The sequence below is a fragment of the Oculina patagonica genome, chromosome 4, assembly GCF_052425735.1.
Source record: "Oculina patagonica isolate OP01 chromosome 4, crgOcupat, whole genome shotgun sequence".
Lineage (NCBI taxonomy): Eukaryota > Metazoa > Cnidaria > Anthozoa > Scleractinia > Oculinidae > Oculina > Oculina patagonica.
In genome coordinates, this window is record NC_135761.1 from 59,647,043 (window position 1) to 59,674,612 (window position 27,570).

Consider the following 27,570-nt stretch of genomic DNA (forward strand, 5'->3'; position numbering starts at 1 on the left):
CTTTAATTTGAATATACAATGCTACCGTAAATACGATCTTCTGAGACGCCTTCGGAATCCAGCATTTTTTCATTTTTACACGAGATACGTGCCGGATGTCCTTTTGGCATTGATTCGCTCACCTTGGCTTTGAAGATGAGGTTTCTATTGAAAAGAAGTACCAAGGAGTACCGTAGTAGTGGAGTGCCCCTTCCGATAACCTGAGATGTTATCCTTAAAGATTGTACGAGTTTCGATGAACTCTACAACCTGGCGGTGTACCAGCTTCTCATACACTTTTGACAGGACCGGAAGTATAGATATTGGGCGCACGTCTGCATTTTCAATGGGGTGGCTGACTTTCGGAATATTAATTGGAGTTATTCTGGCTACCTTCCATGCTTCTGGAAATGATAGATTTTTTACGAAGGAGTTTATGATGTATGTAAGCGGGCCAGCAATGAGGTCAGCAACAAGTTTCAGGTATTTGGCTGGTAGCTGGTCAGGCCCCGTGGAGGTATCGGATCTTATTGCCTTTCTCTCTTTTTCCACTTCGGCAACGGTCACTGTACGCAGTTGGAATGAATCGATCGTTGGCTGTAAGGAATGGACGTAGTTGATCAAGTCTTCCTTGACGTCTACTTCAGAGTTTCCAGTGGTGCGCTCAGCGGTATTGGCGAAGAAATTAGTCTGTCGAGAGCGAAACGATAAAAAGCGCAGGTGGAAAACCTCCCACGGCCATTTTTACGCTCGGGGTTTTTTCCGCTTTAGGTTCCAAGGGCAAAGAAAAGGACTGCTCGTAGACAAGCAAATAATAAAGTAGGAAATGTAGGAAATGTAGGAAGGAAACAGAATTTTCTACAATGAGGGAAATTATCTATGCAGTGAGAATAGCACATAAACAGTTATACATGAACAACTTATAAAGAATGACTAATAAAAGAATCAAGCAATTCTGGTCAGTTTATTTATGCTCCAACAATGCTATTTTTCCGGTTTTATCTTGGAAAAAGCACCCAAGAAATAAAAATATTTATATATACATAATGTAATTCTTCATAAGAAACCTCAGAATTCTCCTTCTAAGGCAACTAAAACACGTTCTATTTATTCCAGCTACTAACCATAAACACGATTGAACACCAGATTTTTTATTGGTGACAAAAATCGATAAATATAAACGCTGAACAATCATCTTCAATAAATAATTTGTTTTCTTTGAAAAAATAAACTCTGCAATTGCGGTCTTTAAGCCACGCTCTAAGTACAAGTATATAACACCTGTTGTCGCCTGGGAAATACAAATTGCGAATATCAGCAGTAAAAAGTGATTTGATCACTGCAAGGTAACCTTTCGTTATGAACAAAATTTACAATATTCGGACACGAGAATTCCAATGATAAAGCAAACGGCGTGACCAGGGTAAAAAAGCTGATCTTTTTTTTTTTTTTTTTTTTTTTTTTACAAATGAGAATTTTCAGTGTTTAGTTAGTCCTTTGCTCTGCTAAGCAGATGGCGATTCTTCTGCAGATTTCTGTGTCGATATGTTCTGGGAACAATAGCGTTTCGTTTTCCGTTGAACTGACTGCTTTGTATATTTGCGCTTTTTTCCTGAATATTGATTTCTTTCTGCCCGTTTTTCGCTTGAGTCCGTGCATGAAGTAATCCAGCTGGCCAATGTCAACATCCACAAACAGAATCTGCGGTTTTGTGAACTAAAAAATAAAAAATAAAATAAAACAGTTTCACACATTGAGGAACTTTCAAAGCCAGAGTGGGATTTGCCACCACCCCCCCCCCCCCCCCCCCCCCCCCCCCCCCCCCCCCCCCCCCTCCCCTTTTAAAATAAATTGAGAGTGATATTCCCCGAGGCTGAGAAGAGAACGAAGGAGACACCTGAAACAGCTTTAGAGAAAATGACCTTAAAAGTCGGCACACACAAGGGGACCAGTCGGGACTTATTGCAGCGACAAATCGCCGGGATAAGTCCCCTGTAGTGTTTACTGGAAGTGCCAAGTCACAGGGACCGACCACTTTGGTTTTTGATTGATTGATTTGTTTTTAAAATATGTGGTCGCAGGGAATAGTCAAACAAACAGCACACACGAGGGGACATGCAAAATTGCATGGGATTTAAGTCCCTGTGACTAGTCCCACAAATTCAAACCAGTTTGAATTCATGGGACTAAAGATGGGCAGTTCACACGAAGGGACTTGGTCCCCAATGAAGTGGCTAGTAATATGGTAAATCCACCTGTGTAGGACGCTAACCCATAACAGAATTTGTCTTGTCAGTTTACTTCTAAGGGGCACTGTTAGAGTAAAAGCGCCTTCTCCAAAAATGCAATAACCATCAGGCAGCCTGTTCCTTCCACGAGACACACACAAAGCCTCTCACACATGTACAAGCTACACTGCACTGCCGAGACGCAACACTGTTTTCAGTAAGGGAGGACTTCAACCCTTAATCCCCAGCAGTGCTGCATGGTTATGCTTCTTAGCAAAGATGCCCTGATCAAGAACCATATTCTCTAAAGTATTTAAACACAAATGTACACTACATGATAAGGAGAAATTTTGTGCTGAATTTGGCTGGAGAAAGGCTAATTTGTACCTGTTCAGAGATGTGTTCCTCATCAATCGACGTCCCTGATACATCCACCAAGAATGCACGTGTCTGTAAGGCACTCTCATCTAAATGCTTGGCAAGCACTGAAAGAACATCCTCCTGCAGAATAAAGAACACATTTTTAATGACAGTAGGTAATGGTAAAGTCGGCGTTTGAGCGTAGAGGCCCATCAGGCTGTTTCAGTGGCGTAGAGCGACTTAAGGGGTATTTCTACTACCCACTGGGTGGGATGCTAGTCCATCCTAGCTGCATTAGATTCAACGGTACCCATTTATACACTTAGATAGAGAGGGGCACTGTGAGAGATAAGTCTGTGGCCCAAGAACACAACACAATGACCCCGGCAAGGGCTTGAACCCGGACTGCTTGATAAAATCCAGAGTCCAGTGCACTAACCATTTGTTAGGCCACTGTGCCTCCCACAATACATTCAAGTAGTTTTTTTCATGAGGCATCAAATAATTATGCTTTGTAGCATGGCTAAGCGACGTGCCAGTGAGTGAAAATTCACTTTGACCAGTTAAAGCCAACCAAGTGCTAGGCTTCTTTATAGACAACAAAGTTCTAATAACTTTTGTGACAGCAGTGTTACTCCAGAAAATACCCTGACTCCCCCCCCCCCCCATGTCACAGAAGGTTATTTTTGGTTGAACATTCCATGCCACTGGAATTTGAAATTCCAGTTTTAATTTGCTTCATACATGTACTTTCCTTTAAAAGTTGTGGCTTTTGATGAGACCCCCCAAATGCTGTCAGAATTTTCAGTGACCCTGTGTGGAGTGGGTATACATGTACATCGCTGTATCTTCTTAAAACGCATTCTCATTGCCATGCCGCATGCCACAAAATTACTACGTGTAGATCTACCTACATGAAGTACTTATTTCATTTGTAACGCCCCAGCAAGAGGACTGACCGAAGGACTGCAGCGATGAAGGAGAGAAGAGCATGACGCTGACCACAGGAGAGCGAGTGCGGATGGACGAGGAGCGCACAATTGTTATTATTATTATTATTATTATTATTATTACATCAGTGAATACTTACAGCAGGTGCCTGTGGCTGTTGAATGAGTTCATGAAGTAAGACTTCCTTCATGGGGTATCTGTTTGTGTCTATTGACTCAAATGTTTTCTGGTCTGTCAAACACAAGAGCACAAACTATCAGCACAACCTGCATCATGGAACTGAGTTTCACAGCATACTCCCACCAAAATTGAAAATACCCTGAGATTGTTATCATGAGTTTATTACTACCATAATCTTACTTACTGTTCTTAGAGCTTTAATTTAATTTAAATATGATAACAGGACACACAACTGTTAATTCCAGTGGTGATAAGTGTTATTAATTATCTTGTTGTAACATACAGTAATTGAGCTTCATAAGATCTTAATAAAAAGAAAAAAAAAATATTTTAAGAACTGTAATTACATATACAGTACACTGTACACTGTATGTTACAGGACTGGTCAAATTTAAATTCAGGTAAAAAAAAATAACCCAGCTTTTTTCCAACCTAGGTAAAATTTAGCATGGTTCGTACATCTTCAGGCAAACAAACTTCAAGGACTTTTTCGGAAGAACAAAAAGTTGTTTGCAAGGACTGAGCGAGCTACATGTCTATGCACTATCAGCCATGTTGCCCCTTCTAACAAAACTGCATGGCAAAGAACACCACATCAGAGGCCTGGTGCAAGCCCTGGTGCATGAAATTGGGCAAAGATCTACATAATGCTTCATGTAGGCGTTCAAGTTTAAGAACAACATTTTCACAAGTTATTTTCGTATTTTAGAAGTTGTTCCTGACCAAACTTTCCTTACCAAAATAACTTAATTTATCAAAAAAGTAATAGGGCATGCAAAAAGCCCTAAATTTCAAGGACTTTTCAAGACCTAAGGAGGAAATTCAAGTCCTTTTCAAGGACTTAACCAAATTCAAGGCCTTTTTAAGACGACTGCTAAAATTCAAGACTGTACAAGATTGTACAAATCATGATATAGGGTTACTATTAGGATTAGGGTTTGCATTGGAGTCTTTTTCTTTTTAAAAAAAAATAGTGATTCAACCAATGTTTCTTCCATGTATCTGGAGGTCGAGCATTCAAATCCTAGAAGTGCAGGTCAGTGAAATGATAAAAAAAAACTGGTTAAAACAAATAACCTAGGTTACAAGGTAACCTACAATGGAGGTCAACAATACTTGGGACACTTGTGAAGGAGCATTGAATAGCAAAAGAGATATTACTCCAAGGATTGAAACTGTGGATTCTATGTGCTCCCAAGTCCCCAATTCCCCTCTCCAAAGCCCCCCTCCCCTGGTCCAAGCAATGTTGACAAACAAATATGCCATGATATTGATGTGTGGGGTGGGCAATTTTCAACAATGCTTGGGGGGAGGGGGGAGGGGGGCTAACAGTCATTTAGCCCACAATTTGCTAAGTGTCCCAACATTTTTTGTTCTGCATTGTAGGTTGAAAAAATGAGCTCATTTTGACCTGTAACACATACAGTACATGGCAATTATGAATAAAAAGTCACATTGTGAGCTTGAAAATTACCAAATGAAAACAGAACCACTGTATTAATCACTTTATTTGCACTGAAATCCATTTCAGCAGCAAAGAAGTCCATCATGGCTTCCCAGATGTGCTGCACTTGTGCTGCAGACGTGTCCACCCTGACTATTCTGTCTTCTACACCAAAATAGTGTAAGAAGTCGCTCACTGACTTCTCATAAAGCGCAAAGCGTCGCTTTGTTCTACTTGTATCCATTTCATCACCCTGGTCAGAAGATGCATCCTTGGGATCTTTGCTCGGCGGCTTGGCACAAGCAGGAGAGTGGCTGTTCTTAATGTTTTTGAGAAGAGTCTCTTTGGATAGTGTCAAATTTAATGCAAATGCACAAGGACACTGAAAGAATTTAAAACAACAACAAAAATTAATGTCAGACAAAACCTACAACACATTGCCAAACATACGTCTGCGTATGTGCGTATTTGCGTATAAGGTGCGTATACGATGGACGCTTATTTCTGGGGGGTACGTAGGTACATGTACATGAACAGTACAAATGGAACATTTTACCTTACATGTAAATATTATTACAGAAAATGTTTTGTTATTAATTTTAAAAAATTTTTTTTTTTTTTTTATTTTTTTTTTTTTTTTTTTTTTTTTTTTTTTTTTTTTTTTTTTTTTTTTTTTTTTTTTTTTTTTTTTTATTTTTTTTTTTTTTTTTTTTTTTTTTTTTTTTTTTTTTTTTTTTTTTTTTTTTTTTTTTTTTTTTTTTTTTTTCCCCCTTTATTTTTTTTTAAATACTTTTTATACTTATATAAATTTTTTTTATGTATGTATTTTGCAATTAACAACTACATTTCACGATTTTGACACGAGGTCCAATTTACTAATTTATCGTATCAATAACAAAATTCGAGGTAAGGAAGTCTTTGAAAACTTTTTTTGTGTAAAAATGCCAAAGATAAATTCTTAATTGGTTGTTCAAACAGTAGGAAAACAGCAAAAAGGGACCCATTTGAATGCATGTGATTGAGGCGCAAATAGCGTACTTGTCATAGGTGTCAATTTGAACAACTTCATTGGTCGTATTTTCCCCTTATGGGACAATAACGCATCAAAATCAAGAATTTTGTTACAGATACGATTAATGGGGTAAAATTATAAAGGATTATGGTTGTGATTTCAGAATGTGGCCGTTGGCTGTACTGGGCGCTTTGTTGGGACAAAAAAGTGACCATTAATAACAAGGTGGCCATAAGGCAGGTTCCAGTGTAATTTGATAAAAATCCACCAAAATGAATAGCAAGTACAGTTGTCCTAGCACTCATTTTCAGTAACAGTAGAACTGCAGTTTCACATTTTACCTTCCTTTCAAACTCTTCCATTTCTTTATCACATTTCTTGATGAAGCCATCCACTCTCATCATAAACTTGAGATTTGGTATAAGATCCACTAATATTGGCTGATTTGGATACTTTTCAATCTCCTCTAGAAGAATCTCCATTACCCAGTCCAAAGTGAGATATTCTGGGTTATCTTTCAACAGTTCAGCCAGACCATGTGTCCCCGAGACAGGTTCAGCTCCATACTCAGCCGCCTTTGTTGGAAGTTTCTGCAGGATCAGATCTTCTGCTGATATAAATGCAAAGCCAAACATGGCTTTGAGGTCATTGACGATGCAACCTTTTGCGGATCCAGGACCTCCTAAAGATCACATATTTGAACAAGAATTGTTTGTTAGAATAAAGACAAGTAAAACTTTAATATGTAAAATGGTTGATTAAGGCTTGATGAAATAAAATTCCATTGAGTGCAGGTCTCAAAATATATTCACTCCCCCTCCCCCAATCAATTTTGTTTTTTCTTTAGTTGCAAACCCATTCTCCCACAAATTTCTTTTCCAAATAGCGTTTTTGGGGTCTACCTTTAGGCCCCAACTTCCTTTTTAGAATTATTTTAACTGACTTCTCATTGGGAGGGTTGTTAAAATTAAAATACTTAATTTTGGCCAAAAGAATATTATGTCACTTGATGAACCACTGGTATTTTACCAAAAAAGGCAATTTACCTATAGGAGGGGCAGCCAACTTACCTAGTTATTGTTATTTATTATCGCGGGACTTAATTTTCGCGATTTTTAAAAAATCACGAAATTAAAGACCTGCGAAAAAAGGTTCTCGCGAAAAATAACGACGCAAACTTTAATACCCCTTTATAAAATTTGTTATAACTAATCAACGTTACGGTCAGTTAACTACACAATCATCTTGGTACAGTCGATAAACTCGTTCTACTTTGTTACAAAGGAACATGTCAAACTGTTTTAAGCTTTGTTTTGTTATATGGTTTTATTCAGTGTCATTGGAAACTATTACTGTGGAAAATTAAAATCACTTGTCTCAATTTTGACACTTAATGTTTGCTAATGCAGATCAGTATTTAGACAATTTCCGCGAAATTTAGTTCCTTTTATTTTTATGAATTTTTTTGGCCAAATCGCGAAATTAAAGTTCCGCGAAATATGCCCGTTCCATTTTCGGGAAATTAAGTTCCTGCAAAAAATAAGTAACAATAAGGTAAATTAAAACAGCCTTATCGGATTATTTTATTCCTGGTCCAATATTTCATAATTATCAACAGATACGCGCGCTGCCCATATATGGTCAAAATGTTAACGATATCGGTCATCCGTACATGTACATAACAGATATCCTGCGAAATTGGTAGGTTGCGAAGATTCGACCGAAATCTTGTAAGCGCTGCATAATTACAGTTTTTCTATGTCCAAAATGTGTTTCGTTGACAATTTGTAGCCTGCGTTGCAGACGAACAAAACCTCGGTTACATGTATATGCATCTGCGAATTAGAGCACAAAAGCTTGTTCCGGCCCCCCGCGCGTTACCAGGGATTTCTATAATAACCTCTGATTGGCTCTTGAAAAGGGCTGTTCTTTCGAGCGCCGTTATTGGTCGGTTGATCTTGTGATACCATAGTTACGCATTCGATGAATACCAGATACCAGTTACACCGAGGCGTTCTTGTCATATAATTTGTATATTTGCCGCTCTGTGAAATGGGTCATTCAATTTATTTCGCTTTTCACTTGTTTAGAAAGGGCACTTTATGCTGTAGGCTGTATTATTTGGAGGCGTTTTAAATTGCGTAGAGCCATAAGACTGTCCATTTAATAGCAATTGTGTAGAGGCCATAGTCTGCACAGCTTTTTGTTTGTACATTTTGACTGTTTTGACACCTCTGTGTTAAATTTGTCATATGCAGTGATTAGGAAGGAAAACAGGCAAATGAGCCCATGGCCCCTGTCATTGGAAAGTTATGGGCCATTTATAAAACGTTTGGGCCATCAGGCTAAATGAATGGGCCAGGAAAAAAAATAAGCAAAGGTTACATAATGCTTTATTGCTTGTATTTCACACTGGTTCAAGCAAAGTGAAATTGCAAAGTCGAAGATCTTATATAGCTAACTAGTGATACCTATCGGAGAAATGCCAACGAGTACAACGGGACGCTTTATGATTTTGTCATTAATGCGCGTTTTCTGAAAATCTGAATGTTTAGAAAATGCGAATAAGGAACAGAAATACCGGTACTAATGTGAGAATGTACTTCATGAGGAGCAGCTGTTCCAGCCTGTTTCCGTGTTTTAGTCTTAGGTAAGTGGAGAGAACCCCGACAAGATGCCAAGCTCCCCACACTGCAGTGAACAAGCGAGAAATGAGTTGAGCGGAGAAGGCCCGACTCAAAATCAGTTTTGAGACCGCGGCCTCAAGGTAGGCCTCCCGACCCGGCGGCACCGGCGAGCAGTTGCACTCAGCACGAAGGTCCACCCCACCCCGAAGAGTGCGACGAGACACCGCGGCCAGAGCGGCCGGTCTCCAGAAGGCCTGACTCGTTGGCAATAAGAATTGCATATTAAGTACTGTAACTTACAGTATGAAATTATACAGGTTTAACGTTATTCCATCAAAAGCAACATTTCATTTCTAAAGATAAATTATAGATTCTGAACTGGAACTGACATTTTCGTTACTCAGAACTAGAATGCTTGGAGGATACACTTTGATCGTGAGTCGTTTCACCAGACCTTCGTTTTCGTCATTGTTTACAGGATTACGATTCTGCTCAGTTGTGGCGGACTTGACGTTCGTGGTGAAAAATGTCGACAATTTTTTCTAAGAGCTGTCCAATTTTAGCACTTTTTTGGTAGGCATGTTGACTTTAAACAAATGAGGCTAATAAGAGATGTAAATAAATTTAAAGCAGCCTATTAGAATGACGAAATGGATGACAACACGAAAACACGGCCGGAAAGCACATGGAACTCTGAGCAAGAGCCTTGCTTGCAAGCAAAGTCCGGATTGAGGATCTGGGGACAAAAATAAAGCGACCGCGAAGCAAAGAGCGAAGGCACCGTGTTTTTCGCTTGTTTATCCGTCATTAAACTGAAAATTTACACATTAAAAACCTTTTCACAAAGTAGTGTATATTTTACTAGCTGTTTTGCGGCTTGGGCGCATCACAGGCCCGGTAAGTACTTTTTTAATGCGCCATTTTATAGCTTTATGCGCCATGTGCGCATGGCGCACGTCCTTCCTAATCCCTGCATATGTATAATACCGTAACACCCGCGTAAGCCGCACCCGCAGATAGCCGCACCCCGAGTTTAACAACTCAAATGTTGGAAAAAAGTTTGAAAGTAATCAAAGAAAATCCATAGTCAAAATCCAAAGTTGAGTGAAGCCCCGTAAACAAAGAACAGAATACTCATCTACCCACATTGAGCTCTTTGAAAACCAACACATATTATGAGTGATCTTTCGGCATTTGTTGACAGGTATTTCTCATCAACGCAGTTTCCAGAGGACAAGACGCGGCAGACGTTCGAGCAGTAACCAGGAGATCGGACGCGAAATATGGGACTAGGGCGAGAACGTAAAGCAAAACAAGATGGCGATGGAGGCGCGGGCGTGGACAAAAAAAGATTTGGGAGCCACAGAGATAAACTTGTTGCAAAAGAGAGCGCAGTTCGACAAATTCCATCAAAGTGAAAAAGAGAAAGAAAACCACACCGTGCTCGTGCATTTCTCGCCGTAAAAGTATCAATATTACTGTTAAAGTTATAGGCCATGTCGACACTGCAAATAGTATAGGAGCTGTCAATGCAAAAGCAATGACCGGTGCTGTAGTTTATTTTGTTTATTTACATAATTTCCATAAGTTAGCATCAGTTAACGAAAATTTACGGCACCCCGAATGTTCCCGCAGAAAGCCGCACCCCGCTTTCGAGCGAAAATTTTTGGAAAAAAGGGCGGCTTATCTGCGGGTTTTTACGGTAATTACTATTGCGGTTAGTCTTTGAACATCCTGGAACATTCATGTTTGCAAGATATTTTTTGCGCTCTCGAAATTTTTGCTCTGGTCCTAAATTTTCCATGAAGATGTCGACTACTTGCATTCTGCATTTGTAACGCCGGGTTCGGCTGTTTATTTTATTGTGTTGCAAGGTCATGTTGCTTCTCATCACGGATGACGGATGGTTCGTTGTGTGACATTCTTTCACCACAAGACAATGAACTTTTTGCTTTTCAGTTGTGTTTGCTTCTTGTTGTTATTGTTTTCTTTTTTTATCAGATAGTTCGGACCGGTTGCTTTTTTACCGCTTCCAACGTTTATTCTCACCGATCTGCCGTGATCGCCGCAAGTTTATTGTGTATCTGTTATTCATCAAAAGCGTAGCTATGGTGTTACGAGATCCATTCGACCAATCAGGGCGCACGAAAGAACGGCCCTATCGAAGAGCCAATCAGAAGTTATTATAGAAATCCCTGGTAATGCGCGGGGGGCCGGAACAAGCTTTTGTAATCTAATTCGCAGACGCATATAACCGGGGTTTTGTTCGTCTGCAACGCAGGCTAACAATTTGTTGAATAATTAAAAACAATTATCCTGTTCAATCTTGCGGAATATTGTCTCATTTTAGCCCACTCGGCCTACGGCCTCGTTGGCTAAGTATCAGGCGATATTCCGCACGATTTTCGCAGGATAATTGTTAAGTATTGCCTTACACTTGACTCGCCTTATAAGTTCGCCAAAACTGCAAGACTCATCAAAAAAACATCCACCAATGCTACTGTACATGCGAAAATGTCAATTCTAAAAAGATTTTTTTGTCTTTTTCCACTGGGTTTAAAAGAGTTTTGGGTAGGGAGGTCACAGCATATTTATTGCTGCTAAATTAGAGCTTTTGTCTTATTCATTAGTATTAGTAATTGACATGATATGGCACCTGTTCAAACTCCAAGTGGTAAAATGACTTTTCAGGTCACATCTTCACCTAATTACAAACTTAAAAGCATGCACTTTGTAATATGTTGGTTCTAATATAAAAAAATGGTGAACAATAAAAAAAATTGTAAATTTGCCTCAACACACTTGTGTGACTAAACATGTAAGCTCACACTCTACAATCAAGGAAAACACTATTTTAATAAAATGCTTCTGTTTGGTAACAAAATTTATTCAATTAAGCTTGTAGACTGGAGCTATACTCAACTGTCTACACAGTGAAAGAAATAAAGTAAAGAGCGGTTTATATATAAATATCAAGCTTACAAAAGACACACTTGGAGTAGTTCGTTATCCAGTTACTAAACAATAGTGGTACAAAAGAAATAATTTTGGTGCCGAGGAAAGGTCCTTTCAATAACTACGTTCCTTTATTGTACAATTTTAGTCTGTAATTTTGAAATGTTGAAAGAAAAGAAGGACATAAAGATTTTATATTGGCTTTTCAAACGCTTGACAATTAACAAAGACCTTCAATCAAATTAAGAGGTGATGTTGAATCAATATTCGTGGTACGTACGCCAATATCTATTGACATAAAATGACGGTGAGAAATCGATTCCTTCTATTACGAGCATCTGTTAGCCTTTTTGACTCCTTCAGATCGACTGCACTCGTATAAACATTAACAAAAAGCGGTACTAAAGGCAGAAGATTGCATCGAATAAATATAAAGCGCTGGCTATTAACAAGACTGGCCTTCTTCTGGAAAAGTCGACATCAGTTCATTGCTCGTCAAATCAAACAAGGCTTGAAAAATTGGAGCCACCATGAATAAAAGGAACGCCGGGTTGTAATTTGTGCTCCAACGACCACTCGAGACAAAAAGTCAAAATTTATACCCTCAAGTAAAATTTCCCCGTTAATGCCACATAAAATAATAGAAGTCAAGAGTCACCTTTTATGTTCAAAGTCAGCTTACATGAATTTCGCGATCGTTCTTGTATTAAAATGTTGTTATGATAATGCAAGGCCGGTTGGATATCAAAAACATTCTGTGATTTACATATGGCGGCTGTTCTTGGATTATTTTCCCGGAAGAGTAAAATGGACAATACAACTAAAACAAAGGCTGGTTCAGTCACAGAAGAAAACAATTCTACCTACCGAATATGAACACAATTCGTCGCTGCGGGTCGATCTTCTTGACACCTTTGCCGATCTCGACGACAACATTTGGCTTTTCAACTATCGTGTTTCGTCGACTAAAATCAAACTTGGAGCCTTCATTATCGTTGTCATCTTTCGCGGTACTTGTCCCGCAACCCATTTTAGCGGTAACAGCCCGAAGCACGTCAAAATGGCTCAATTATCGCTGCCCAACCTCAGACTATAAAACTAATCTCCATTGCCGAACAAATGACGAGTACAAACAAATTGCAAACGACCTTCCCGCCTCCAGGCCCGACACGGACAGCCAAGTTTCTATGGTAACGTTTTTTCGCGGCAAATTATCCGCCTGTTATCCGATCAACGAAAGGCAATTTTGAAATATTCCTTATTGCTAATTTCCGTTTTATTCTTCTCAAATTGATTGCCCACTTTGCGGATAAAAGCGATTCATTTTTCGTTGCGAAACAATAGAGCAAGGTCTTTGAATAAGAACTAATGTATCCTTTTGTTTTTATGCAAAAATCTCAGCCCTCTTGAGAATTTGTGACGCTTGAGGCGTGAAAGGAAACCACGCAAGAGCCACCCGTCACATCCGGCTCGTGTATTTTTTCCTGTGTATATTGTAACTTTTAAGTAATCATAAAAAATCTGATTTTCAACATGTTTTTATATAGTTCTTGCTTGGTAAATTGTATCATCTTTTTCTTTGATTCCATCTGTAATAAAAATGGCCAAAATCCCAGGGCCTCAAGGCTGTATACATTGGGACTTCGTTGCGTGACATGTGAAATACCACAAGTGAAGGAATTGCATGTGCTGTCTGAAGACTATAAAATTCCCTTCCAAAGAGATTAAACTGGTTGTTTTACATCCCGTCTGTCAGCCTGCGAATGCCTCTGAATTTTCGCATGACTTGGAGTAGGACTGTGCTATCTCGAACTTCAAGGAGAAACAAGAACAACTTACTTTCTACTTATTTGATATGTTGTCATACTAGAAAAACAGGGCGCAAAAAAATGACCAGATGAAATGAAGAAAATACTAAAGCTAAGTAGGCATCATGTGAAAATAACCTTGGGGCACGGGTGGTAAATCAAAGTCTGGCCATGCTAGCTTTAAATCTGTGTCTGAGCCAAGTGGCCCATACAGCCGGAGCTTATCCTGGAGTACCCGGTATTTCTACTCCCCCTGGAGTGGGATACTAGTCCATCGGCAGGGTTACCCCCCAGCAGTAAATTCGCCCTGGTACCCATTTATACACCTGGGTGGAGAGAGGCACTGTGAGAGTAAAGTGTATTTCCCAAGAACAAAATGCAGCGCCCTGGCCAGGGCTCAAACCTGGAACGTTCGATTTGGAGTCGAGCGCACTAACCATAAGGCCACTGTGCCACCCCATGCTAGCTTACATAACAGATAATGAGCAGAAAAAAGGGTCAGTTACAATGGTAATAATTAAAAATATTGTTTATATGTACTTTGAAAGGCAAACACAACAAATGAAGTCTAGCCTTTTTTCTCATGCCTGGAAAGTGGAAAACCAGTCCAGATTTCCAGACACTGCATTAATCCTGAAGAATATGGAATTGATGCCACAGGTACACAAAAATAACAATGACACATTTTGATCTGATCTTCATATACATGTAGTTTATCGGTCTTCTTCTATAGCTTTCTTACAACTTAAAAGCCTTGTGGTTTCTCATGGGCTTCCTCACCACCTTTATTAAATTCTATCATTATTAAGCACTGTCTGGTAATCTCATTACGAGTGGCAAAAATAAACTTGAACTTGAACTTTCAAATGAATAGTCAAATACTTGAGGCTTCATATTACAGACTTAGAACAACCTTGAACAACATAAAAACATACGTTTTTGTTTTAATTTAAAATTATACTGCTTGAAGTAGCTTTGAAAGGAAAGGGCTTCATCCACAGAGGCACAGTTCTATGTCCATGGGTAAAAGTTGCAATGTAACACAGTTCCAATGAAGAAGTACAACAAAAAATAACCCACAATTAACTTGGACCTCCACTTGCTGCAGTGCCTGTGTGATAGGTCAGCAGTATCTTTTATGATGACATGTGCACAGTACCAGTAAATGAGTGGAGAGGCAGAAGCAATGAATCTTGTGATGACCTACAAGCAGTGGAGAAGAATGAATTTATGAATTAAATAAAATTATGTCACAATGATAAAGGTGGAGGAAGGTAGGGAAACTTGGGTATTCCACAATGCTTAATGTGGGAGTCTTCTGCTGAGACTTACAAATCCCAACCCATTTCTGGTTACCGGGTAAATTACTTTTCTTTTCTGGCCCCATTTTTGACCAAGGCTCAGAAATTATGTTTCATGGTAACAAAGTGAAAAGTTGAAGAGGAAGTGTTCAACATGACTCGAGCATGGGACAAAGAAAAATTCTGAGTCCCCGACGGGAATCGAACCCATGGCCTCCAAGATACCGGTTGGGCGCTCTAACCAACTGAGCTACGAGAGACTCGTTGTGAGCTGGGCCATTTTACTAGGTTGATAAGTGACACGCGTCCTGCATACTGCTGTCACTTAACAACCTAGTAAAATGGCCGAGCTCACGACGAGTCTCTCGTAGCTCAGTTGGTTAGAGCGCCAACCTGTATCTGGGAGGCCGTGGGTTCGATTCCCGTCTGGGACTCAGAATTTTTTTTTTCTTTGTCCCATGCTCAAGTCATGTTGAACACTTCATCTTCATTATTTATTACCGAGCTTAAAATTTACCATCTTTATTATTTACTACAAAAGTGAAAAGTTATTGTAAAACTGCTGATACTGGAGTAGATACCCTATTTACCTGGCCATCGATGCATTAAGCCTTAAGGAACTCATTTTTTCACTGATGTCCCGAAATGCACACAATACCTTTTCTCTAGCTCTGTCAAATGTAAACCTTTGACAAAATTTCATCAAATTCACCATTTTTGCTGAATTCTTTGAATTTGATGCCTTTGCGGTACCCCTTTCGTGAGCTCAATCTCTTAAACATCGACCTTGGCAAAATCTCATCAAATTTGCCATTTTTGCCAAATTCGTCGTTTCCACTGAATTTGGCACCTTACTCCTCATTCTGCCAAACATTGACCTTTGGCAAAATTTTGTCAAATTTGCCATTTTTGCCAAATTCATCATTTCCATTGAATTTGGCACCTTACTCCTCATTCTGCCAAACATTGACCTTTGGCAAAATTTTGTCAAATTTGCCATTTTTTGCCAAATTCATTGTTTTCGGCAATTCACTAATTTTTGGTATTCCTCTCTCAAGCTCGTTCTGTCAAATGTTGACCTTTGGCAAATTTCATCAAATTCACCACTTTTGCCGAATTTGTCATTTTTGTCAAATTTGCCACTTTAAAGGTAACTTTTGGTGAAATTTTGTCAAATTAGTCATTTTCACTGTTGCATGTATTTCTTGACATACATGTATCTATTTTCTTTATGACTCTGTATCAATATGACCGGAATTTGGATGTCACTTGGTGATAAAATCGACAAGTTTTTTACATGATCAAATTAACAGTTGTAAAGCTATTCCACATACTGACTTTTTGAAGTAAAAAATCTTAACACTGACCTGAACATGCATTGATGTGAAGCCAAACAGTGTCATAAAAGCAAGATGGAAAACATACACCAAGACTGCAGGGCTGTGGTAGAAATCAGTGTCTGGTCTCCCACTTCTTCCAGCAGTTTGATGAATTGGTCTCCTTTAAAAAAATAAGTCTTTAAATATTACAAAAATGTAACAGGGGTGATTCAAGCATGCATTTTGCTGATTTAAAAAGCCTCAGTCTAACCCCCCCCCCCCTCCCAATACACTGTACACTGTACAAGGGATGAGGGATATTTCATATTTTATAGATTATTACAAGTAAATGTATATCTAGGTCTGGCCAAATGAAGTCATACATATAACTACACCAAGTTGAGAACTCATGTCTACAGGAACTTGTGACTCCGTTTGGCCAGGACATTGACTTACATTTGCTTTGGTCAGGATCAAATTCATGTGCAAGTTGGAAAATGTTTTTCACCGTTTGGCCACCCCAATACAGGTCAATACAAGTTAATCACATATTACTCCTTACTTAAATATTAAGAATGGAAAGGTACAAATATAGACAGAAGGGAAGAACATGTATTAAGTATATGCACTAAATTTAGAGGAAGTTTGTTTGTTTGCTTGTTTCTCAAGCTGGTTCCTAGCACATACCTTGCCATGTTATCAGGCTTGTCTTTTCTTTGCAACAGACCAAGTGTCTTGACCATTTCAAGATTTTCTCGATTACAACAATAAATCAGTACTGCATGTGAACTCAGAAAAATCATTGGTGTAGCAAGAAGGAAGTTTGGGATTTGCTTTAGCTCAAAGTAACGTAAAAATCCAACATTCCAATAACTGTCTTGAATATACGAATAAGAAAATGGTATCAATTTGTCACACCAAGGGCTGTGATTAACTGTATCTTGAGTTAATTCTGTTTGAGGCGTGCAATACAAACTGTATCCATAAAACTGGAAGAGGATAAACGGAGCCAGAACAATCCCATTTAAGATGATTATTTTAAGGAAAGCTCTTACTGCGTTATACACACGCAACAAGGTGAAAAGACTTTGTCCTGATTGTAATGAAGCCACTTCAGTGGAAACAAAGTTCTTTATAATTCTGTGAGTTACAAATCCACAAGATAAAACACCATTTGAACGTGTCGCACAGCCGAGACCAAAGAGCAACACTGCTATAGTAGGACATTCTTGTTCCAAATAACACAAAGCAGTGAATTGTAAACAAGAAAACAAGCTCTCTGTGTACAAACTTGACATGAACACACTTGCAGGGTTAATGCAGAAAAGAAGCGACGAAACCAAAGCGACGTTCTTTTTCCCAAACAAGCCAAGAGTCAATCTGTAAAGTGACACAGCTGCTAATGCAAAGAAAGCTGTATTTAATACCCATCCGCACGCCAGAAATAGACTGTGCTCGCTTATAAAATATCGAAGTGCTGGTTGTAGAGTCCGCGTTAAAAATCTTAATGTCCAAGGATATAACGGAAAGAAAGCCATGTACTGTTCATATTTATATCCTTCTTCTGCTATTTTCAGGAAATATGCAGCGTCCCACTTGCCAAAACCTCCAAAAATCTGTTGAAGTACAAAGTCGCACCATCCAGTCTTTCGAACTCCACTTTCATCAACAAAACTCGATGTATCATAATCAGAGATGAATTCGTTAACAACAACCTACAAAATAACGCGCAACAGTTTAAAAGATATCATTGCAGATTGGAACAGGTACTTAGCACATATTTACCTGGAAGAGAAGCAACAGAAATCTTGAAAAGATTGCCAAGCGGACAACTGCAACTTCGTCCGCCATGTTGAATTTTTGAACGATACCGCTGACGACCATTAACATCGTAGGCTCAAAAAAGACACGTGACTATCTGTATAACAATGCGCTCGATGCGCCTGCAGTCGCGTCGCGCTTGCAGTCTGTTTATGTTTTCGATCGCTGTGTCGATCGCTGTTTCTTTTGTTTTGCAGATGAAGTAACTCACGGTGAGTATAAATCTCCTACTAGTATATACATTGATTACTTAATACTCAATATATTCGTTTTTCAGTTCAAATCTGGTGATTCTATTCAGTTCAAACTGTACTACTAAAACGTCGTCAGAAACGACATGAAGATCCGCCAAAGTAGATTCTGGCAATGTTTTCCAGTACAGTGAAGGACTTATAATTGATAGAGTCAGTAAATTGGTGTTTGCTTTGTTTGACAAACAATTCTTGACCCTTTTCGCGTAGTGGAGGTGTAAACCTTGTATTTCAAAGGAACTGCATAAAATTGTTTGCCCTGTCGAATGTCAGAACTCTGAATTTGCCATCTAACATAGTGGCTTTGACTTCATGTGAAAACATTTTATAAAAGTGCCTGATGATGTTCGCTGTAGAACGAGGTACCTGATCATGAGTGGGTGGTGTGGCCGTGGGGGGGGGAGGGGGGGGGGGTGTCATTGAGCCCTTGAATCCGGATTTCGCCTACAAGTATTTTCGCCTACAGGTCGATCACCTACAGTGAAGTCGATCGCCACACCCTGAGTGTTTGCCACACCAGTCGACCCTACCAAGGAAAGAAGAAGAAAGAAATATAAAGTTATAAATTATCGAAAAGATATGAGAACAATTAGAAGTTCCTATCTCCACCCTAAAGTATACAACACCCAAAAAGGGCCGGCGAGAGGATTAAAGAAAACCCATTTAATGAAAAATCAGCACCGAGGGGGAACTCGGTCCAGGGGTTTCCCTGTCCAACGGTGACCAGGATAAACGATGTAGGCGACAACTCAGGTCGTAGGCGGACTCATGAGGCGCAATGTAGGCATCGGGAGAGCCCTACCCCTTCACTGCCGACCCTCTGTACCGCTCAGTGCGGCGCAGAAGAAAAATGAAAAATGAGAGAATGTTAATAAACTTGCTGCAAGCTAATTCAACATGTTTACCTCCATAGAATTACTTTTACAGCTTCGAAAGCCTCCCGACGCTCGATCTTCTGCATATATTTTTCCATAACGCTTTCACCAGCGGATTATTTTTCTGCTTCCCAAGTCCCACTAACATCTATTTTCCATCGGCATTAAATACTCAATTATGTGATATGACACGTCTAAAAACCGGCCACGAGAAGAAAACAACAGGCGGAAGAAGTCATAATTCAAAAACCGGAGGAGCGGAGACGAGAGAGTGACCAGGCACCGAAGCTGGGTCACACTGCCGAGCGCTTTGAGTTCAGTGTGCCGGGGTTTCAACTGTGTCTTTTTGACGACTCAGCGAGGCACAGAGAGAAAGAGCCGGTCATAGAGGCAGTGAAGGGGTTAAGGAAACTCATTTCTTATGTACATAATGGTAACTGCCATCTTTTTGTGTGTAAGGCAAACATGTACATGTACCTGAAACATTCCATTACACTTCATACTTATTTGAATCATATTAGAATAATTAAACTTCTGTCAATCAATTAACTTGCATGAATAATGTTATGTTATGCTATATTATATCACTACATTACTGTATGCCAAAAATTCATGTGGCTTCCACTTTTTGTGTTTTCTTATTGACAACGGAAAGTAAGGGCCTGATTACATGAGCCGGGCTGGCTCGGTTTGCCGAGATCTCGGAACGTCTGTTAAACGCAACAAAAATCAACTTCGCGATTACATGACAACCGGGCCAGCCCGGTTAGCCGAGATCCCGGTATCGCGATGCCGGGATCTCGGCTAGCCGGGATGAAAATTTTCCATGTAATCTCGTTCACCGGGCCAGCCCGGCTAAGCGGGCCAGCATTAAATTTCTCTTCTGAGCACAATATCAGACGAAAAAATCAATGCAACTCCTTCTAAATAGGATGTAGAGGTAAAGTAACCCATCCAGATGCATAAGTGCAAAAAATTAACCACCAAATAATTTTTTTATTGCCGGAAAAAGGTGATTAAGATCATTCGTGCTCTGATCATTTATGCTAAAACCGGGCTGAAAGTCATCTCGGCAAACCGGGCCAGCCCGGCTAACCGGGCTCATGTAATACCGGGCTGAAAGTCATCTCGGCAAACCGCCACAGCCCGGCTAACCGGGCCAGCCCGGCTCATGTAATCAGGCCCTAACCACAAAAAATATTCCCTTAAAAGAGTTTTCTGCAAGTCAGAGGCCTGGGGGAGATACTTGGGTCAATTTTTGTTGGGTATGTGCCGCTGGCTTCTCAGAACCCCTATCCCATTATAGTCATATTCTATGGCCAATTATAGACCCCATCTTAGCCACTTTTGGGTAAATGTAATTTTCACGACCCCAACTTAGTCACTTTCTGTTTTTGCGTCTACCGTATAAATCCTTTTAACTAAGTCATTTTAAAATGAAGTGACACATTAAATAAACTGAATGAAGAACACTTTACTTTACAACCACACTATAAACATTTTGGTACCTTTAATATGCTTACCATAAACATTTACAAACATACCGTAATAAATAGTTGAAATGTAAACATTCTTCTCTAACGGTAACATTACACTAGCACTGACATTATAATAGCATTTTTGATTTGGATAAAAGCAATTTATAGAACTTTCAGATCAGGAAATTTTACGGCGAACTTTCCGTTTATAAATCACAACTTGCCAGAATTTTCTTACCCTCAAAATCCCGGAAAAGTGTGACCCCATTCTAGTCACCCTATCAAAAATGCTTGAAAAGGCGACCCCATTATAGTCAGTCCAGTCGTGAAAATGCGACCCCATCCAGCAGCACATCCATTCATAGGAAGTGTCCCCCCCCCCCCCCCGGGGTCAGAGGCAAATGATAGTGATACAAAAAGGAAAAAAAATAATGTAAAGCTACAACCAGACACGGCTCAGGAATAATTAAACTTTATAAATACTAGTTTAGTGGCTAGTGATATGTCAGATCATTTATTTTCACCAAAATAATCAGTAGTCAAATATATAGACTGTTCACAGCCCTCTATTTTTCCGATCGATGAAGAGCACTAGAGAGAACTGGACAGCAGCCCAAAATGGTTGGTGGGAGGGGGTGAGGGGTGGCGAGCTTCAGTCCCTCCCACTTCCATTGTGCTCATGCTCACTTTGCTTGCTGATTTTTGCGTTTTTTGCGTTGAAAAATAGAGAGGCTGTGGACAGTTAACTTTTTAACTTTATGTGTCTTTGCATGTATCCAGTTCCATAAGCCCTCTTTCTGCAAATGATTGAGTAATGAAATCCTTTAGCTAACATACAAAGCTCAAAACTGACAGAAGCATTTTTACTTTTAGGATAGCTTTTTTGAAAACGTGTATTTCCATTTTTATATGTAGGTCATCTTATCATTTTGGGATTTCAAGGATGGAAAGTAAGAAAAAGCCCTACAACTGCTCTCAATGTGGTAAGTCTTTTAGCAAGTCAGCCAAATTGCAAAAACACCTGAGAAAACACATCAAAGAAAAACCGTACAGATGTAGACAATGTGACAAGCATTTTAAAAAATCATCAGATTGGCTAAGTCACCTGAAGATTCACAATGGCGGGAAGTCGGCTAAATCCATTCAGTGCAACACTGGAGAAAAGCCACACAAATGTAGCCAGTGTGACAAACGTTTTGGACGCTCATCTCATTTGCAAGTGCACCTTAAAACACACACGGGAGAGAATCCTTACAGATGTACACGATGCAACAAGCATTTTAGCTATGTGTCAACATTGCAAAGGCACTTGCTAGAGGTTCACAGCAGAGGGAAGTATGGCAACCGTACAAGTGGAGAGAAGCCTCACAAATGTATCCAATGTGACAAACGTTTTAAACGCTCCTCACATTTGCAAGTGCACCTTAAAACACATAAAGGAGGGAAGCCTTTCAAATGCACACAATGCGACAATCATTTTGGGTATGTATCAACATTGCAAAGGCACCTGCTGAAGGCTCACGGTGGAGGAAAGCGTGGCACCTGTACAAGTGGAGAGAAGCCTTCCAAATGTACCCAATGTGGCAAATGTTTTATAGGCTCATCGGAATTGCAAGTACACCTTGAAACACACAGAGGAGGAAAGCCTTACAAATGTACCCAATGTGGCAAATGTTTTATAGGCTCATCGGAATTGCAAGTACACCTTGAAACACACAGAGGAGGAAAGCCTTACAAATGCACAGGCGACAATAATTATGGGTATGTGTCAACTTTTCAAAAACACCTCTTAAAGGTTCACAACAAGTGCTCCAACTGCACAAGTGAAGACAAGCCTTACAAATGTACACAATGTGACAAGTGTTTTAGCCAGTCATCACACCTGCAGACACACCTGAAAATACACAGTGAAGATAAGCGGTTTAAATGTACAAAATGTGATAAACGGTTTAAGCAGCAATTAACTTTGCAAAGACACCTTAAGGTGCACCATAAAAAGGAATCCAACAAATATTCGAAATGTGAAAAGTCCTTTTCTCAAGAAACAGTCCAACTCAACAATGATAACGCAAGCCACCAAAAGACACCCCAGAAGTGTTCCCACTGTGGGAGATGTTTGCAAACTGAAAGCAGCTTATTGAGACACAAATGTTGGAGAATGAAGGACAAGTTCACCTGTTGGGTGTGCCATGAGTTTTGTGGTGATGAATGTGGACTACTTTACCACATGTATAAGCATTTGGAAACTGGAAGGGAAATGGCCTGGAAATGTGCTGAAGCGATGCTGTAGGCAACAGGGATAATTAAATTGTCAACCATAGGAATAGGAAGTGAAAGTTTACATGTGACAATAATGCATTTTCGTATTCTCGGTATTGGACTGGAACTAGCTTGCAATAGAGGCTAATGCAGGGCAAGATCATAAAAAAGAGCGTCATGTCATTTGCATTTGAAAAGATTACCCGCATTAGCCTTCATTGCAAGCTAGTTCCAGTGCAATACCGAAAATACGAATATGATCTATTTCTGGATTAATTGCATGCCTTGTCAACGAAAGGTTATCTTATTGTAGGAAAGTAACGCTTAATGTACTGGTGAGGTAGGGGATCCTGCCTGTCACCCACTACCTGTATAGGCGTGCTAGACGAGTCCTGCTTGATACTTGCTACCAATTTAAATGGAAGGGTAATCTTGACTGCTACTAGCCACGTGTATACATATAATTGGGTTAGTTGCTTTATAGCATATCGATTGAGTAACACAAATTACGAAAAAAAACGCTCAAAATGTAAATATTATAAGCGGTTCAAGCAGAGGGCCGGTAATATTAAGATATCGCGTGTTATCATTAGTATCTGATTTTAGCAAATTAATGTAAATTTACAAATTTACAGTCAACGTTGGTAGTCAAAGTTATATCCGTACTTGTGGTATGTATTGAAATGAAGATGTTGTCGTTTAGCTTTATTTAGATAAAACGTTATTCGAGAATAAAAAGTCAAACGTTACTGAGGAACTTCGTTTTGTTCCCCAAACAAAATTGCCTGCGAAGTAGCTAGGCTTTAAAGTATTCATTTATTTTCCGCCGGTAGAATGTCGACCAGAATAAGCCGGGTTCAGCCGTTTACGAGCATGTAGATATAGACTAGAAGCAGAAAAAGTCAAAAACCCAAAGTGATAAAAACTAAATAAATTTATTCAAACATTGACTTGAATGTGAAAGCGTACTAGCGCCTGTGCAATCTGCACGTTACACAAGACAATGCAATCTGTCTTGAAGCAGAGTAGGCCAATTAACGAGCAAAGTGCATCCAAGAAAGGACGAGCCCAGAGTGATCGTATGAAAAAGCAGGACGCGCCCGTTTCCAGCACTTTGAATAATAATGCTAAGAAGAGGATGAACCAAAGTAAAACAATTAAGTAACGGTCTTCTTTCGATATTTGTTCATTTCATTTCATGGTGCAGATCCTGAAAATTCAGGTCGTTAATAAATCAAATCTTGTAAGGCGTAATAAATCATCTAATGATAATACTACTACGTGAGTGGTATATTCAAAGTAGTTATTTCAGTTCCCGCGTCTGACCAAGACTACAATATTGTTTGCGTCGAAGTGAAAGTGAATTTAGAGCCGAAGGACAAAAAACTGTCAATAGCTACACGGATGGAGAGAAAGAGATTGCGCTTTCCAGATATAATTCACTGTCGGTGGTGGTCGAGTATACGAAAAATTGCCGCTTCGTCTCCGGTGTTCATTGCGCTCGTTCGAAAGCTTTGCCCTGCCCTTCTACTGAATATGCTTAGCCTATTTTTTTTTTTGAAAATTATTTATACTTTCTAAACGAAGTTGTGTCGGTTGTCAGATCTACCCGTTAATTTAATTTTTTATGCTTTAAAATAAGATGTGAGCTCGTCTTAGCTTGTTCTAGTTTGTTAACCGGCCGATGCAATCAAGGGAATATTTATTCACTAAAAAATAGAAAGATTAAAAGCATCCGTTACAAATAAATTTCATGATTTTGGCATTTCAAATGACAATAAACGTTTATACTTCTGTTTCTCCCCAGTCTCCTCTTCCTTTTTTCCTTCTCCCTTTTCGTCCCTCCTCCTCCCCATTTGATGTCTGCCACGCAGACTAACATGTAAACTTAAAGAAACACTAAATACTAACTTCTTTCTAACGAGCTGACTAACTTTATGAACGAGAGGGCCGAACTGGGGGTTATTGGCCCGAGCTCGTGGCGGTACGGACCGAGTCACCGAGAGCGCAGCGAGGTCTGTACGAAAAACACTCAACATTCTCCAATACATTCCCAAGCAAGTGAGGTTTATAAGTAGAATTGATATATGGCATTTGGGTGATAACGATAAAAATATCTGAGCTGACAAGTCTGCAAGCTAAAACGTTGCTCGTGGGTTGGTACGTGACAAATACTAACACCTGCAAAGCACAATTTTATTCTGAACTATTAACGTTGAATCGAACGCCACCACTTACCATGACTTACACCATCTTTTAGTGTATACTATTAACAGAATTCAGTTGTTATTTTTCTCTTGTTTTATTCAAACTTGGAAATTATTTCAAGACGACATCAAAGCCTTTTTTGGGTTTTTTGTTGTTCCTTTAAGGTGGCTCAACTGGATTTTCAAGGGGTAACACCGCTCAAGTTTGAGAATTAACTACGTCACCATTAACAATGCTATCGAAAACGATCACCACAGTTGTATTAGATAAAGATGAAATTTTTTTATGACCAGTGTTATATTGACATCGGAGTTGCCATAGCGACGAAATGACGTCATTACGTTTTTTACTTTCGCTGGTATTCCTCGGCACCAGGAGATTTTTTCGAAAATCGCTCAAAGGAGCTTGTACCACACATAGCTGCCTCAATGTTGCCAAAGTTTGAACAAATTCTATGAGAGCGTTTTCGAAATATTTGGAGATGAAATTTTTGGGGCTATAAATACAGTCAAAAACATACTAACGAGAAAATGGGGTAATATGTAAAGAAAACGATGCGCCTGTGAATTGCAATTTCATCTTATAGTAGTTTGATTCCATTTAAAATCGTGTGTAAAACAGTGGTGGGGATTGCTTTGGTCGATTGCGAGAAAAGAGAATTTGATGAGCGTGCGTTCAGGTGCTCTTGTTGCCATTTTTGTTTTTAATTTGGTCTATGCCTGCAAAAGTGATAATAAATTAAAACCGCTCGATGATTTTTTTTTTAAATTTGACAAACTCGAGGATTGTCATCAATTGATATAGCTTGCAAGTTTCAAGCTCATTGAAAACGTTTAAGGCAGTAAAATTGGGCCTCCAATGTACTGTTTTTTTTTTCTTGCAGATTTTGTGTTTACAAGCGAGTGTCCTCATTATTCACGGGTATTGTTTTAAAGTTTCATATCCACGTGCACGACTTCAGCAAAAAATTCATTTGCATTAAATAGGATGCTCGACTGCTTTCCGAACAATTTTCCGAAACATGGTTATATTGCTTAAAAAATTGTAACAGCATTTGTCGAGCTCTTGATGTCAAGGGCCTCTGTCCAGAAAACGAAAGCTATTATTCTGCATATATTGTCATTGCTATTCTCAACCCAAGGCAGATTAGCATGCTTCGGAAAAATTGTTGGAAAGGGCCTCTGTCCAGAAAACGAAAGCTATTATTCTGCATATATTGTCATTGCTATTCTCAACCCAAGGCAGATTAGCATGCTTCGGAAAAATTGTTGGAAAGCAATCGACCGTCCTGTTTAATGCAAATAATTTTTTTTACGGGAGTGGTGCACGTAGATATGACACTTGAAAACAATACCCGTGAATAATGAGGACACTCGCTTGTGAACACGAAATCTGCGCGAAAAAATCAGTTTATTGGAGGCCCAATTTTATTGTCTTAAATGTTTTCAATGAGCTTGAAACTTGCAAGCTATATCAATTGATGACAATCCTCGAGTTTAACAATTAAAAAAAAAAAATTCATCGAGCGGTTTTTAATTTATTATCACTTTTGCAGGCATAGACCAAATTATATACAAAAATGGCAACAAGAGCACCGAAGAGAAACGTTCATCAAATTCTTTTTTCTCGCAATCGACCAAAGCAATCCCCACCACTGTTTTACAGCGATTTTAAATGGAATCAAACTACTATAAGATGAAATTGCAATTCACAGGCGCATCGTTTTCTTTAGATATTACCCCATTATCTCGTTAATATGTTTTTGACTGTGTTTATAGCCCCGAAAACTTCATCCCCAAATATTTCGAAAACGCTCTCATAGAATTTGTTCAAACTTTGGCAACATTGAGGCGGCTATGTGTGGTACAAGCTCCCTTGAACGATTTTCGAAAAAATCTCCTGGTGCCGAGGAATACCAGCGAAAGTAAAAAACGTAATGACGTCATTTCGTCGCTATAGCAACTCCGATGTCAATATAACACTGTTCATAAAAAAACTTCATCTTTATCTTATACAACTGTGGTGATCGTTTTTCGATAGCATTGTTAATGGCGACGTAGTTAATTCTCAAACTTAAGCGGTGTTACCCCTAAAAAATCCAGTTGAGCCACCTTAATATAACATGTCGAGGTAGCTAGAGACAGAAAAATAAGGTTATTGTGACTTTAACTGTCAAAATCATGCAAATAGCCCTTATGCAAGTTTACGTCAGACTGGCTAGTTTCACCACCAAGCCTTGCTTTCCAAGTGCATTGCGAATGTTATCATGAACAAATTCCCAAAGCAGCAAAGATGAAAAGAATGGCTTCGTGAAAACTGCATGAAGGGTTGCAAATGGTTGAGAATAACTCGCGTATACGAGGCATGGTGGCGAATTTTGAGCTTATGACGTTATCATGCACAAGACCTATTGTTCGAAAACAGGTGTTTATCCTATTCTATATTTATTTAATAAATTAACATTCCCTTTAGTTTGGCTGTTGACTGCGTCGCTAACAAGCTAGAACAAGCTAA

General features: G+C 39.3%; 3 protein-coding genes across 3 annotated transcripts; 1 reads left to right on the forward strand and 2 right to left on the reverse strand.

Moving 5' to 3' along the window:
- Positions 1–924: 924 nt before the first annotated feature.
- LOC144647768 (uncharacterized) lies at positions 925–12,966 on the reverse strand. Its single transcript, XM_078507455.1, has 6 exons — positions 12,604–12,966; positions 6,496–6,836; positions 5,173–5,524; positions 3,658–3,749; positions 2,595–2,708; positions 925–1,695 (listed from the first exon to the last, which is right to left on the reverse strand). Exons 1-6 carry the CDS (start codon positions 12,764–12,766, stop codon positions 1,465–1,467), a joined length of 1,293 nt encoding a protein of 430 aa, XP_078363581.1. The 5' UTR covers positions 12,767–12,966; the 3' UTR covers positions 925–1,464.
- A 948-nt stretch (positions 12,967–13,914) lies between these two features.
- On the reverse strand, positions 13,915–18,049 carry LOC144650951 (GPI alpha-1,6-mannosyltransferase 2-like). The gene is made up of 4 exons (XM_078510794.1): positions 17,950–18,049; positions 16,852–17,879; positions 16,213–16,345; positions 13,915–14,747 (listed from the first exon to the last, which is right to left on the reverse strand). Exons 1-4 carry the CDS (start codon positions 18,046–18,048, stop codon positions 14,556–14,558), a joined length of 1,452 nt encoding a protein of 483 aa, XP_078366920.1. The 5' UTR covers position 18,049; the 3' UTR covers positions 13,915–14,555.
- Positions 18,050–18,095: 46 nt separating this feature from the next.
- On the forward strand, positions 18,096–24,000 carry LOC144650952 (uncharacterized). Its single transcript, XM_078510796.1, has 2 exons — positions 18,096–18,197; positions 21,505–24,000. The coding sequence occupies exon 2, from the start codon at positions 21,533–21,535 to the stop codon at positions 22,877–22,879; it is 1,347 nt and encodes a 448-aa protein (XP_078366922.1). The 5' UTR covers positions 18,096–18,197; positions 21,505–21,532; the 3' UTR covers positions 22,880–24,000.
- The last annotated feature ends 3,570 nt before the right edge of the window (positions 24,001–27,570 follow it).

What these genes read in the sequence shown, in the direction of transcription:
- LOC144647768 (XM_078507455.1), bottom strand. Translation starts at nt 12,766, where the DNA reads ATGGGTTGCGGGACAAGTACCGCGAAAGATGACAACGATAATGAAGGC. An exon ending in ACGAATTGTGTTCATATTCG is followed by an intron (nt 6,837 to 12,603) that starts GTAGGTAGAATT and finishes TGTGATCTTTAG; the next exon opens with GAGGTCCTGGATCCGCAAAA. An exon ending in AACAGCCACAGGCACCTGCT is followed by an intron (nt 2,709 to 3,657) that starts GTAAGTATTCAC and finishes TTTATTCTGCAG; the next exon opens with GAGGATGTTCTTTCAGTGCT.
- LOC144650951 (XM_078510794.1), bottom strand. Translation starts at nt 18,048, where the DNA reads ATGGTCGTCAGCGGTATCGTTCAAAAATTCAACATGGCGGACGAAGTT. An exon ending in AAGCCTGATAACATGGCAAG is followed by an intron (nt 16,346 to 16,851) that starts GTATGTGCTAGG and finishes ATTTTTTTAAAG; the next exon opens with GAGACCAATTCATCAAACTG. An exon ending in TCACATCAATGCATGTTCAG is followed by an intron (nt 14,748 to 16,212) that starts GTCAGTGTTAAG and finishes CACTGCTTGTAG; the next exon opens with GTCATCACAAGATTCATTGC.
- LOC144650952 (XM_078510796.1), top strand. Translation starts at nt 21,533, where the DNA reads ATGGAAAGTAAGAAAAAGCCCTACAACTGCTCTCAATGTGGTAAGTCT.